Source organism: Lissotriton vulgaris, chromosome 3_1 (genome assembly GCF_964263255.1).
Source record: "Lissotriton vulgaris chromosome 3_1, aLisVul1.2, whole genome shotgun sequence".
In the NCBI taxonomy this organism is placed as follows: Eukaryota; Metazoa; Chordata; class Amphibia; order Caudata; family Salamandridae; genus Lissotriton; species Lissotriton vulgaris.
In genome coordinates, this window is record NC_141689.1 from 717,707,927 (window position 1) to 717,722,415 (window position 14,489).

The 14,489-nt window shown below is 43.0% G+C and overlaps 1 protein-coding gene across 2 annotated transcripts in view; it reads left to right on the plus strand.

Moving 5' to 3' along the window:
• The window catches only part of DCP2 (decapping mRNA 2), a 295,860-nt gene that overhangs the window by 108,549 nt on the left and 172,822 nt on the right, over nucleotides 1-14,489 (plus strand). For both annotated transcript variants that reach the window (XM_086961031.1, XM_086961032.1), the window contains exon 5: nucleotides 2,403-2,555. In XM_086961031.1, coding sequence (XP_086817157.1) covers nucleotides 2,403-2,555 — 153 coding nt within the window. The remainder of the gene's footprint in view (nucleotides 1-2,402; nucleotides 2,556-14,489) is intronic.

A 14,489-nucleotide genomic window follows, 5' to 3' on the forward strand; every position in this document is an offset into this window, starting at 1 on the left:
GGACCACTATACATACATTCACCAAACACTTCTGCGTAGATGTACACTCCAAACAGCAAGCTGCTGTAGGTCAGGCTGTTCTCAGGACTCTCTTTCAGACTGCTGCAGCTGGCACGGGCACCCGCAAGTAAGGAGGGAACTGCTATTTATTCTATGCACAGATATGAATTCAGCAGCCCTCATGCCTCGAACGGAATATGCTACTTACCAGTATGCATCTGTTCTTGGCATGAAGGGCTGCTGACATTCATATCGCCCGCCCTCCTCCCGGTGCCCGTCGCAGCTGCAGCTCTCAGAAGCATTTTCAGGCATGGTCATCACTTCCAGTATTCTGCTCCATCTCTGCGACAATGGCGAAAAACAATCTGGGGATGGAGAGGATGCCCATGCGCACTGTAGTTCAGGGGAGGAGCCACCTATCTCGTGATACTTCGAAGACTCTTCCAGGACAACAATGTGCAATCATCCGGACCCAACACTAGGCGGCGATCTATGCACAGATGTGAATGTCAGCAGCCCTTCATGCCAAGAACAGATGCATACTGGTAAGTCGCATATTCCTTCTGCTTTTTTGCGGTTGCCAGACCATCCTTCTTTGTTTGTCACCTGTTGTGACTAGGTTCATTGAAATGTTTGTATAATATGTTTCTATTTAGCTGCAGATTCCTTACTGGCCCCCCCATCCTCACCGGTCTGCGAGCTGGTTACAGGGTAAGGGCCACTCTTCTAAGGGCCTTTGAATTTCACACCAGTTTTTAGTCTTTATTGTGGGGTGAAAATAACGGATGTCAGCGTGTTGGGGTGACTCCTATATAGTAATATTATAATTTTATAACAAAGCTTTATTTCGATATGTGTAATATCATAAAAGCACATTTACAGTTAAAAACACAGTTCATTAACAATACATTTAAAAGAAATTACATATAAAAAGCTTTTATATTACAATAAATAATTAAAAATGCATTAAACTTTAACAGCTTTGTGGATATATGGATATATAAAAAGACATTTTGCTTATGCTTAATTCATCGAATAGCCTTCAGCCTAATCAGCCAAGCCCAACTTAAAAATGTGGCCACCCCACACACTAAGGTTGTGCTAGCATCAGCCTTAAATATTCTGAGTGCAACAGAGTGGTCCCTGGTTCCAAGCAACAGGCACACAGGTTTGAGCCATTTCTGTCTAGGTTTTGTATAGGCTGGGCATACAAAAAATACATGAGCAATATTTTCAATGACGCCTTCACAGGTTGGACAGTCAGCGGGAGTTTGATGCGGTGGCTTCCACTTGCTAGTACGGTCGCTAAGAGGAAGAGTGCCCATCCTGAACTGAATAAAAAGAGATCTATCTCTAGGCTTCGTAATAAAATCTAGATAGGGCTCCAGGCGAGGCTTAGGCTTGTGCTTACGGAATACCTCAGTTAGCCTACCTTGATTTGGGTCCCCCTGCTCTTGATCATCGACCCATGCCCAATAGGCTCGCTTAGTTTCTGCCTTAGATAGCAATGCCCCAGACTCCCAAGCAGGTATAAGGCCCGTTGCCAGTAAAAGATTCTTCATATTAACTAACCAACTCATTTTATGGGCTCCTTGAAGGTTCATGACCTCTTTTAGGCCATCGGCGTATCTTGAGAGCTCCGGGGTACGCCATAGCCGGGCCCAGTATAGACTCCTATATAGGTACTGCGGACGTAATTTCTGGCATCGCCAACATGGATCAGAAAAGTGCCACCTACCGCTGCACAGGGCTACTGCTCAAAAACATCTGGATCCAGTCTGATACCTGGGGAATATTCTGAAGTAAGGAATCTGTAGCTAGATGTTCTCTACTAGATAAGGCGTTAATGAAGGTAAGTAACTTATTCTTCAGTGCAAAGTGGTATCTGTTGTTTCCACTAAACAGGCATAGTTTCCCAGCCCATTCTTCTGGAGTGGATAACTGCGGAAATATTTTTTTTAATGGAAAAAGGGGGCATGGTATTCTTTCATTCTGTGTTGTATTTCGGAAATTCCTTTCAAGTGAAATGCCATGGATAGTTAACTTATGGTTTATCCTTGGAATTTGTTGATAGGATGGGTGTATACTTTGTCATGACATATTCTGTCACTCTTTTTTATTTTTTTATTTCCGCTTTTTATTTTCTTCCTAGTGCTCTGAGCCAAAATTGTGTTTTTTTCTCAAAGATCAATAAAGTAACACATTAGGGCCAGCGACTTATTTGGTTGTGGCCCTAATTAACTAATGATATTTGCATGCATTGACATTTTTTCTTTTTTTTCTGGCTTCACAATGTCTTAACTGTTTTATATTTCTTGTATAAGCACACTTTATAGGTTGATAAATCAGTTAATTGAGTACATTGACGATTTTAACAAGTAACTTCTTTCTTTGGCTTCTAGGTGTTTGAAGAAACTGGCTTTGATATCAAAGATCGTATGTGTGACACGGACTACATTGAACTAAAAATTAATGATCAGTTAGCACGGTTGTACATCATTCCAGGAGTTCCAAAGAATACAAAATTTAACCCAAAAACAAGACGTGAAATCCGGGTAATGGGTTTCAGTACTTAACATGCTATTTAAATGAAAATTTTGTTTAATAGAATGCTTTACTCATGGGAGCAACGAATGGATTGTTCAGTAAATGGCGAGAAAGTTGTACAACAGAAAAGGGACAATTTGTAGATTAATACCAATGCACGTGCTTCAGAGAATAGTATCAAATGTGAAATTAGGATGGCTGCAGGGCTGCAAAAGTTATTCATGTGTTAACTCAAAACTGCATAGTTTCAGTGCCTAAACGTTTGAAATTCTCTTTTTCGCAATTTTAATAGGTTTGTGGCAAAAAATTTACTTTTGAAGTACATTCAATTCTACAAAAGTCCCTCATAGTGTGGTGGATGTATGCAAGATTGTGTCATTGAGTATGTGGATCTGTTTATTGAATAGGGCAGTGTTCGATATGGGCTACAGATGAAAATAGTTTTGAAGCTAGAAGACACTCATTCCTAGCATGTTCATACTGGGTGATTACATTTAGATGCAAAATACAATATGGCATGGTGCATTATGGGAGCTGCCCGCCTTATTTGGTGCACTCTTTCACCATGTATGTTTGTATTTTTTATTTTTACTGTGTGTTTTTAACATAGAGCAGATAGGCACTGCAATATTGACTTTGTGGATTTAATTTACTCAATGTAAACCAATAAGAATATTGTCTTTACGGATGATATAAGTGCCTGTAAGAGGAAAACACCTTGCCTCGCCATAAATTTTAATGTGTTGGGATATGAAAGAAGTATTTGAAATGGTAAATTTGGCACACAATCATTCTCACTACCATAGGATTTACGAAAGAGGGTTGTCCCTAAAGAGCTTTTAAGCCACAGGAAGAGGGAAGAAACAAAATGTAATTTCTATCCTACACGTGTGACCGGTAGCCAGTGATGATAACATTCTGCAACTAGGGGTGTAGATCCAGATGTGACCCCCACAAAACAAGGCTAATGTCTGAGATCAGACCTGCGATAGTGATCCTTTCCTATCGTCCTCCAGTTCCGCTGGTCACAATGGGATGCTGCACAGCAGGGGCCTCCATGAGATCCCCGACATGCTACACCGCTTCATGGGAGGACCAACTCCCAGTATGACCACTTCAGCACTCAGAAATTTGTGCCTTATGAGGTTGCGCCACACATCGGGCATCCCCATAAAGGCCCCAATAGTTCAGATTTCTACCGCGTGTCATGTGTGAGGGAGTGCCCTGACCTATAGGTAAACCTTAAATGTATTATTCTTGATCTGTCCTAGATTTGAACCAGCTCTATCTTCAGCACATAATTACTGTTAGTAGTTTTTAGTGAAATTGTTAAAAACTCTGGGCCAGGGAGATCCTTTTACTGGACACTCATGTGTCATCAACTGTCACCATGACTGACAGGGAGACATCTCTTTTCAAATCTTGTGGTCTTAAAATGATTTACATTGATTTACACTGGTTATTTTGATAATTTATTGTTAAATGCCTCACTTGCGTTACCTGTAGGAGCTCTACTGGCCCCCCATTCACAACTGAGCACAATTCAAACACCCCACCCACTCTTTCAAGGCACTACATAACGCCTTCCCAACATATCTCAACAATCGCATCTGCTTTAACAAACCTTCCAGACACCTCTGCTCATCCGGACTCCTACTTGCACACATCCCATGCATATGGAAAACAAGATCCTACAATGCTCATAAAGTGTAGATCAACCAACCGCTACACAGAAGAGCCTCCACCTTGCTTCTTGAATTCTGCAGGAAGCTGAAGACCTGACTTTTCGAGTAGTCCCACTAGGCCAGAGGTGTTCCTAAAGTCACACCTGCTCAGCGCCAGGACACAGTCCGGATGATAGTGCGCTCTACAAATCTACATAACGTAGCATATTGTTTTGATGTCATGTTGATAGTCATGCTGTACAATGTTCTTTTATGAGTAATTTAAGCATGTAGGTAAGAGCCAACTCTTGCCTAATCTTCTGAAGCTGAGATGGTTCTCAGTGGATCTTATTTTGGGGCCAAGGATTTCCATAGTTTAGCTGCTTGGATAGAAAAAGATGTTCCACCCAGGGTTTTTTCTTGTTAACTGGGATTTTGAGAATGGTTACAAGTGTAGGGCCTAGGTTTCTTTGTTGGTTGTATTTTATGATTTTCTTCCTGTTGGAAATCAGTCCTTTACCATGTATTACTTTGTGGGTGATACAAATTAGCTTAAAGGAGGATGTTCTAGCAACTGGTAACTAGTGGAAGGCTCTCAAGGTGGGGAGATATGAGTATGTGGCTGTACATATAAAAGTAGTATGGAAACAGAGTTCTGAATTCTCTGTAATATTTTCATGGTTAATGAAGGTGAATAGTTATATAGGCCATTAGTGTAAGCTAGTTGTAGTAGGACATAATTGATTGTTGCTGGACTTGGTGGGGAATCCTATATGCAGAAGATGCATAGCAGTGTTTTCAAGGTAAATAAGCGTAATCTCAATCTCTTACTGGTTTAGACATTCATGGACAGCTTGCAGTCCATGATAACTTCAAGATTTCTTACTTCCTTGAATATTTTTGGAGGTGGTACTAGATTATCAGGTCAGGATAGGGTCATTAGTGAGGATTTTAGTTTTGGAAAAGTTGAGGTAGCTCCAGGTCATCCACTGGTCAACAACCCAGAGGCAATTGAAGATTTTGCATTTTTTAATGTCCTTCGGGTGTTTAAATGTAAGAACTATCTGAGTTGTTTGCTTTGTTATATAGTAAGTGAACTCAAAAACATTGATCAGTGGTAATGATTTCCTGTAGCTGTTGGAGACGAGAATGGTGAGATGACAGTCTATTATACCTTTTCAAATTCTTCATGAAAAATGTTTGTTGTTAAGGAGTTGTTGATCAGTGTTCTGACTAGATAGACCGCTGAGATTGTTAGCAAAATGTTTTTGAAGGTTTGTGGGGATAAGGGGAGAGAGGGGCAGCCTGCTGGATTTGACAAGATCTAGAAAGTCACCTTGCAAAAGGTCTTTAACTCCTTCGATGCTCATGACGAGCTCAGCTCGTCATGAGCCACGATCCTCGTGTGCTCATGACGAGCTGAGCTCGTCATGAACGTTAAAACGCTCCCATGCTGGGCTAATTCCCCTGCTGTGCGAGCGTTCTAAAGGAACGGGTGTGCTCATGACGAGCTCAGCTCGTCATGAGCACACGAGCACTGTGCTGCATGACGAGCTCAGCACAGCGGGGGAATGTGCCCAGCAGGGAACATGTGAAAGAAGTGCAGAGACTGTCTCAAACTTACACTGGAGAAGTCTTTTGGGATTGCGAAATTCTGTTAGTACTTTATAAAATCCTTTATTGATGCATTTAGCATTCGTGATTCTGCTTGAGTAGTATGCTTTTTTAATAAATGCCAGCATTTGTAAAGCGCACAGCTACCTCCGATGGAGGTGTCCCGGCGCTGGGGGCAGTCAGGAAGATTAAGCAAGCTATTGCTGGGCTAACCTGCCGCCAAAGATGGAGATCGAACCGTGAACCGTGTGGTCCGGACTCGGGCACCCTGGTCGCTGCACCTCTTCCACTTGACGTGTACAATATGTTGTATCTGTGTCCTTTGTCCTGAGAGTTATTTTGAGCCAGGTGTGTTGAAATGTATCGATCTTTTTCTTTTTTTTTTCTCTTTCAAACTGTTGCTTTCCTAAATCTAAATTAATCCAAGGAGCCTATTTTGTTTGGTTATGTTTCCCTATTTTTGTGTGGTAATAAAATATCAAAAGCTTTATGGGGTCAATGATCAGAGTTTTTTAACTGAGTTTATTGTGTCCAGATTTGTGTTGGAGGAAAGCTGGGATTCTATGTCCTACAAAATCAGTTTGTTCCAAGGTTGATGTGTATTTGAGGATAAACTGAGTTTAGCTGAGTGGCTTGTGCTGTCTAGTGTTGGAAGGCAACCAGGTGGTGTCTGGCCATGTGACTGGAATGACACTTTGGAAGGTAACTAGGTCTGGGTTGCCAAAAATGATGTATACGCTGCATCCTGCAATGTGCGTGAGTCTGGAAATGAGCTGTTGTAAGTTGAGCGTGTCTAGGCTAGTGAGGATCGTTATGGAGTGGTGCATATTGCCATACCATATGTTCAGGTCCTCAAAGATGCAAAGGTTTTCATTTTTTGCACGTAGGTGTGAAACTGAATCTAGAAAGGTGTCTAGAATATACCATTGCTAGGTGGTGGTCTTTAAAGAAGGAGAAAGTTGGAGGGAAAGGTTGTTGTATGGTTGCATCTGAGAAGGAGGGCCTCACAACCTTGTAAGGAAAAATCTTCAGCTTTGGTAGAAGTTATTTCCTTAAATATGACAGCTAGTCAATCTTCTCTTTTATCTATGCTATTTTATGTAACAGTTTGATTGCCCTGTAGAACAGCTTCAGGCTGTATTGGGACCATGAGTTCCCCAAGCCATGGTGGTTTAGTTATGAAAAGTAAGTCAGGTTGTCCGTCCATAGATTGAATATGTGGTACTTGTTTTTGGACATAGAATGGGACTTTATTTGTAAGCTGTTTAAGGAAGGTATTTTGGATGTGGTGTTTTTTTGTGCTTAAGCAGAGTGAAATTTGTCCGTCAAGGATGAAGATGGTGTGTTGTTGCTGAATGTGTTTCCTGTAGCAGGACATAAGGTGAGTGTTTGTTTTTTGGTTGTGGTTCTGCTCGCCAAACAGACTTACAAGGCATTTAGGGTCTGTGTGTGTGTTGTGACTAGCTAAAGTTGTTGCAGTGAGCTGTGTAGTTGTCTTAGAATTGTAACGTTTTGTGATTGACAATTGGAAGCAAAGTTCTGAAGATTGGGGTAGTGTGGCTTTCTTTTGCATAAGTTGAAGGTGGAAGGGATATGGGTGAGAGGTGGTAACGGAACATGAGGGCCTGGTTTTATAGCACTGAATTGTGTGATGGGTCTTAGACAGTTGAGTCACTTGTGTATTTCTGGATTGAGTGGTTGGTGTCGTTGTTATATGGAAACTGAGTTAGCGATGGTTGAGAATGTGTGTTGTTTGTGTTGGCTTTAGTTGAATTGTGGGTGTGTAGTGGTATTTTGTAATGGCTGGAATTTTGGGAGTGTTTGAGTTGTTTTGCAGAGATAGGTTGTGCGGGTGTTTTGAGTGAGTGAGTGCTGGTATTTGTAAAGCGCACTAATGCTGAGGCGTCTTGGCGCTGTGTAGGGTAACATGCTGAAGAACTTGCCACCATCCTATTTAGTAAAGAGCCATGTTTTAAATCCCTTCCAGAACCGCAAATGATTGGGGATTTGCCTTAGCTGATGAGGTAATGAATTCCAAAGCTTCGAGGCCAGATGTGAGAAGCTCTTCCCTCCCCAACGTTGTCTGTTAATCTTAAACACCAAAACCAGCCCGCGAGAGGCAGACCTCAGCAGACGGGTTGGCGTGTACCTTGAAAATAGATGTTGGAGATCGAAGGCCCCCCCCCCCACCAGTGCTTTGTGCACTAAGCACAGCGCTTTGAAGTCAATCCTACTCTGGACTGGAAGCCAGTGTAGCTGCCTGATGGCCTGTGAAGTAGAATGGTATTTGGGCAGGCTGAGTAGCAATCTGGCAGAGGCATTCTGAATGGACTGGAGTTTGGCCAGTTGTGCACACCCTGCTCCCAAATAAAGGGCATTGCCATAATCTATTCTTGAAAAGATGGTGGCGATTAAAACCGTTTTCCTAAGATGGTAAGGGATAGACAGCAAGATCTTTCTCAGCCCTTTAAGCACAAAGAAACATGCAGACACTACCTGGTTCACCTGGGACTTCCAAGCCAGATCTTTATCAAAAATGAACCCCAGGTTCCTTGCTTTCACCACTGGTACCGGACAGGCTCTGGCCGTCGTAGGCCACTAGTTGTGGTTCCAGATGGAAGCTTTCTGTCCAAATTCTAGGACTTCTGTCTTCTCTGTATTCAGTTTAAAAAAATTAGAATTCATCCACTGGATGACAGCCGGCGAAATCAGCGGGCTTGACGTCTACAGAGTGGGACATGGAGACAATCAGCTGAGTGTCATCAGCGTATGACACCAGCTTAAAGCCCAGGTTCTTTATTATCTTGGCCAAAGGGGAGACATAAATATTAAACAAGGTAGGAGATAACGCAGAGCCCTGAGGAACTCCTCCCGGTAGAGTAAAGATGTCTGACTGATGGCCATTCCAGGAAACAACTTGCTCCCTGTCCGACAGAAAAGAGGAGAGGAGATCCAGCGCTAGTCCCTTGACACGATAACCTGCAGCCGTTGGATAAGTACCTCATGGTTTACGGTGTCAAAGGCCGCCGTTAGATCCAATAAAATCAACGTGACCCTGCCTCCCTCATCCATTCCCATCCAGATTTCTTACGTTGCCATCAGCAGGGCAGTTTCCGTGGAATGATTTGCCCTGAAGCCATGTTGGGTGCTATCAAGAATATGCCATGTCTCTAGATGTGCGGATAATTCCAGGTTCATGGCTTTTTCCACTAGCTTGACTGGCAGCGGCAGAAAGGAAATGGGACAGTAGCTCTTCTCATCTGAGGGGTCTAGCTTGGGCTTCTTCAACAAAGGCCGAATACAGGCCTTTTTCCAGGTTAGTGGAAAAACTCCCGAGCTCAGGACCTGATTCAAAACCGGCAGTAGTAGAGCACTTGATTCTGCCGGTGCCAAGTGAAGCACAAAAGGTGGACAGGGATCTATTGGAGAGCCTGACTTGGTGTTCATCAGTGAATCGGCAAGCATGTTGGCATCCAACAGGGAAAACGATGAGAAAGCACCTTGTGATTTGCATACACCGTCTCCCCTGCTTTGCTCTGGCAGTATCTTATCTGCTGATGTGGACAGATCATTATAAACAGCTAGCACCTTATTCTGAAAGTAGATCGCCATTTTGTCAATGAATGCCTTGTCGGGTTGAAAACTCTCACTTCGGGGGCAGCTCAATAAAGTATTGACTGTGGAGAATAGCTCTCTACTTGAATGGACGGCGTCCTGTATCTTCCTGGAATAGGAGTATTTTGCCTGTATAATCCTCTAGTGCAGTGCAATAATTTTTTCTATGACCTGGATCATTTTTTTTATTTTTTAATATGTTGTGATATTGGTATATTACCTTGAGATGTTTTGTTGGATTGTGAAGGATTTTGGTGTTGTGGACGTTGAAATATAGGGGATAGGATTGGGTATTATTTTATTTTAATTTTTTTATTCATCAACTTAATAATACATTACTGATGCAACCATCAGTTTGGCAAGACAGTACATGGCATGATATATTAGAGAGAATATATGGCAAAATTAGTCAGTCTGTACACATACATCACAATAGCATTACAGAAGACTAATACAGATACAACACAGCTTTCCAGAATGTCCTAGTACCATTATACATTCGTGGCCAAACTGTTATATTTAAGCAGGTCAAGTAATTTACAATGTCAAGTGGTAACCAATAGTGCGATAACAGTGCAGAAAACAAGATAGTCATTAATTAGGATGTAACTACAATAAATAGGAACGCATAGGGTCCCAGAAATCACAGGGGTAAGCAGTCTGCATGAGAGTTGCGGCTTATGTCCCGGACCAATCCTCACATAGTGACATATCCGTTAACCAAACCTGAAATGTCGGAGCACATATGCCACCCCACATCATGGTCACTCTATGCTTACCCAAAAGTAAACCAGTGGCCGTGAATTTGTAGGATTCTGTGTTAAAGGAGGGTCTAATGAGATAAGGAGAGTTGAAATGTGGGTATACAAGGCTTAGGTGGTTTCATTTTTGGATGAGTGTGGGGAGGAGGTAAGTTGAAGAGAAGTGTTGAATACGTTTGTCCTGGGCCCTGGGTGGCACAAAGAGATAGGCCGTGTAGTGGAAAGGTGTGAAAGAGGGTTAAGAGGGTTGGTGTTGGCAATATTTTGAGTTGGCTGAGGTTAGTCGAAGAGTTTAGTGTGAAAAGGGAGAAACTGTGTGAGATCAAATGATTATGGATATGTACTGTATGGGTGTGGAGGCATTGTGGGTATGGTTGTTTTGAATTGGTGTTTAGGCTAAAGGTGTGATTTGTGTGGAAGTGAAGGCCCCCTGGTGTGGCTGGAGGGGTACAGGGCTGTGTAGGTTTTTTCTGGAGAGCTGCATATTGTTTGGTTGGTGATGGTTGGTATGAGTTTGCTGGGATTGGTAGGTATGTGTTGAGAGAATTTGTGCATTTTTATTGTTTTGGATGTCTTCTGGTTCATTCGTTGGGTAGAGAAACGGGCAGGCTGTCTGGACTGTGCACCTTATTTACACCCAAACGTACTCTTTTTGCCTACAAAACCATACTTTGAGAACAGTCCATGCTGTACCCTACTTTTGAAAAGGGGGATTCATTCTTTCCAAATCTTTTGCCTGCAAAATGTGTCTAAGAATACCACAAAGATCTTCAAACATGGAACTGTCAAATAATCTACAAAGACACACTTTGCTTGTCAGAAAGGTCACCACATACTGTTCTTTCTTCACATGTGACACCTCTCACATGCATTGAATGTCTTGTAACTTAATTATAACATGTAGAAAGATGCTTATCATATCATCCTCGCCCTTACTCAAGGCAGAGATGTCTATCTGAATGTAAAATAACAGTAAAATTATTCATGATCCTAGCATCTGGTTTTGTTTTAAAGTTTTTAAATGCTCATTTTCAAATGCAGCTGATGAAGAAAAAAAACAACCCTTGGAAACCAGCCCAATACCCAGCAGGTTTAATTCTGCTAATCAGACCAAATTGAAAACCCTTGATGCGCTACCCGTGCCCCCAAAAAAAGGGCAACTGTAGGAGGCTGGCTCTCTATATAGTGTACTAAAATGAAGTACACTATGCAGAGAGTCCAGTGGATGCCTTACTAGTATACAGAGGCAAAAGTGGCTAATACTAATGCTCTTTTTCTGGTAGTGTGGGCAAGCAGTTAGGATTATCAAACGGTAGTGCTAAGCATTTGTTGTACTCATAGAAACAATAAATGAGAGAGACACTCAAGAATAAATCTGAGACCAATTTGTAAAAATAACAGCGATTTTTATTTCATTTTTCAGACCCAGGACTTTGTTCTAAGGTAAGTACTTTTTAAGTTATGATTTTTCAAAGTTCGCCAAATAAATTACTGTTGTGCCCAATAGAAGTCAATGGGAGAAAAAAATAAAAAGCATATAAAAATCATAACATGGGTTCTCGAGGTTCACCTTCTGGATTTAGGTATGGTAGCCGGGCCAGGTCCAGTGAGTCAGCGGTGGAAGATCGAGAACAGGGTGCTGAGGTAGTTGGTAGCTGGCACACTAGGAAGAAGGCAGAACCCTTAAAACACGCTGCACAGAGGGACTTAAAGTTAAGTCTGGTGGGGTCTTACTCAAGGGAGCAGGTCACAGAGCCCTCGGGCCCACGAAAACACAGCTGGTTCATCGTTACCCAGGCCGGGTGATGGGTGCAGAGCAGATAGGGCAGCCAAGTGTTGTGCGTCGAGATGGACTTCGCGGTCAGGGGGCAGGTAGGTTGCAGGGATGGTTCTGAGACAGCTGGGCCACTTACGGAGCAGTCTGCGTCCTGGGTAGTTGGAGCCCAGATTGGACTCTTTTCTTCTCGGTCTTTGGTGTAGGGGGTCTGGTAACCCGGGTATTGGCACGACTGTGGTAGATCCTGGTGTATTTTCACTTGATGGGGGGACAGTCTGACCCTCCGGAGTTGATGTACCTGTTCTGGCTTTGGTGCTGTGCCTGAGTCGCCTGTGAGCAGCATATCGGTAAACTGGACTTTCGTGGTATGGTGGCTGCAGGGGAGTAGCTCCTCTACTCCAAGGGAGGTTCTCGACAATTGATCGAAGGCTGGAGGTGCCCTGGTATTCTTTGAGGCCTCACAGTTGCAGGACGAGACCGCACACCACAATTGTTGAGACCTGGAAGCAGCCGGCAGGATTTGGTGCCAATTTTCTGCAGCAGTTCTTCATGTCTCAGTTGAGCAGCTCTTCTTTGACCGTTGCTCTTCTTAGGTCAGTCAATTCTAATTTCAGGGTCTGGGGAGGCCAACGAAATGCTAAATTTAGGGGTGTTAAAGGAGAGGTGAAGGGTAGTAGCCAATAGGCTACCCACCTTTAGGGAGTTTACACCCCCCAAGTGACCACTTCCTGTGGGAATGTAGGAAGGGTCTCTACCCGGGCAATAATAGGTTGATTTCCTACCATCAGAAGAAAGAGGAATTGTAAAAGCAGTGTCCACTCTGCCTGCCCCACCTTAGGGGTGGTGCTGGCTGAATGTGGGCACACCTCCTAACTTAACTAAACTTCCCACCTGTCGTCTCACCAAAAGAGGAGTAGGAAAGGAGGGTTTTCATCCTCCACTCTCTGTAGATGCCTAGGTTTCATTTCAAAGGCTGCATTGCCTTTGAAGCTTCCCGCCCTGGCAGGCTGTATCGGCCTGGAGGAGGTGTGAAGCACTTCTCCCCAGAGCAGGCTTTGTTCCTGGCCTCTGAGAGCGCTGACTCTCATCTCATGAGGTCAGAAACATGTCTGGTGGTGGCAAGCTGGTTAAGATTAGTAATAGACTACACCAGTGCTTCGTAGGTTTTCAAGGGACCCTTGAAAAAGGTCTCCTTTGTAGATTTATTGATAAATCCAACACTGGTATCAGTGAGGATACATTAAGACAAGATGTTTAGTACCAAACATCTTAGGGTACAGTTAAGCCTTCATGGAGCTAGGAAACTCGCAGGCACCACATAGGATATCTCCCACATGCCCCAAGTGTAGGGAACCACTACAGCAATGCCAAACAATACCCATCCTTAACCCTTTCGCTGCTGATGACGAGCTGGGCTCGTCATGGTGCACAGTGGTCGTGTGCTGATGACGAGCCCAGCTCGTCATCAAAAAAGGATAATTGAAATTTCCAGCACAGGCTGAAAATTGCCTTAGCAGCCAAGGTGTTAATGACCCACCGTTTTCCCACAAAGTGGTCCTTCACACCTTAGCAAGCATACAGTGCACCTAAAGGATCTTGAAAAAAACTCTTTAGAATTTGTTGATCTGTTTCTAAATCTGTTTCAGAAAAGCTTGGCATTCTCTTATAGGATATAAAAACCCTGTACGTAATCTTACAATTCATTAGCACCTCTTTAAACATTCCCAAAAAGTGATCAATTCTTACCTTCTATGCCCCCCTTTTTACATGGTCTGATGCATTACATATGAACCGTACCTCAAAGTAACACAGAGCCTCCTGCTCTGTACTATCCCCTGGGCTCCTTGAAGAGCTGCTACTTGAGTATTGTTAAATGAATCACAAGTACCCTCCATCCGTTCACAGCAAATACCTGAAGAGCTCCCTTAATACATATTATAGAAAATACAGGAAGCCTGGGATCGCCAACTTCACCAGCAGTGGGACATGTGCTTGTAATCTAATTTCAAAAACAGTCTCTTTGACACATACCTCTGCAACCATGCTTGTCTCTTTTGGGTGTCTTTTATACAACTGCCACTCTGCCTCAAATCCTCACAATGAAATTACAAACTTGATCCTCAATAAGTCTTGACCTACGTTTTCTACCGGAAACCTAACTTATTGAATCCTCTCAGATGATAGTAAACCTTCCCCTCCCATTGACCTTGCGATAGCACACCACGACTGTGGATGTAAATGGAGTGGCATCCATTTACTTGAACTTGACCCAGTGCAAGAGCTTAAGTTGTGAGCAGTTGTCCATCCGGCCAATTTCTATCAGAGAAAATTAAGTCTCCTGGCATGAAACACTCCAAATGTCCCTTTGGGAGATAGACAACTCTTTTGAGAACAACTTATTAGAAGTCATGGTAAAGAAATCAAATCAAGCATCTTATTTTTAGAGAACCTAACTTTCATTTGGAGGACCTAAGTCTCAAACATATTACGCAACTATCACTTGTTCTACTT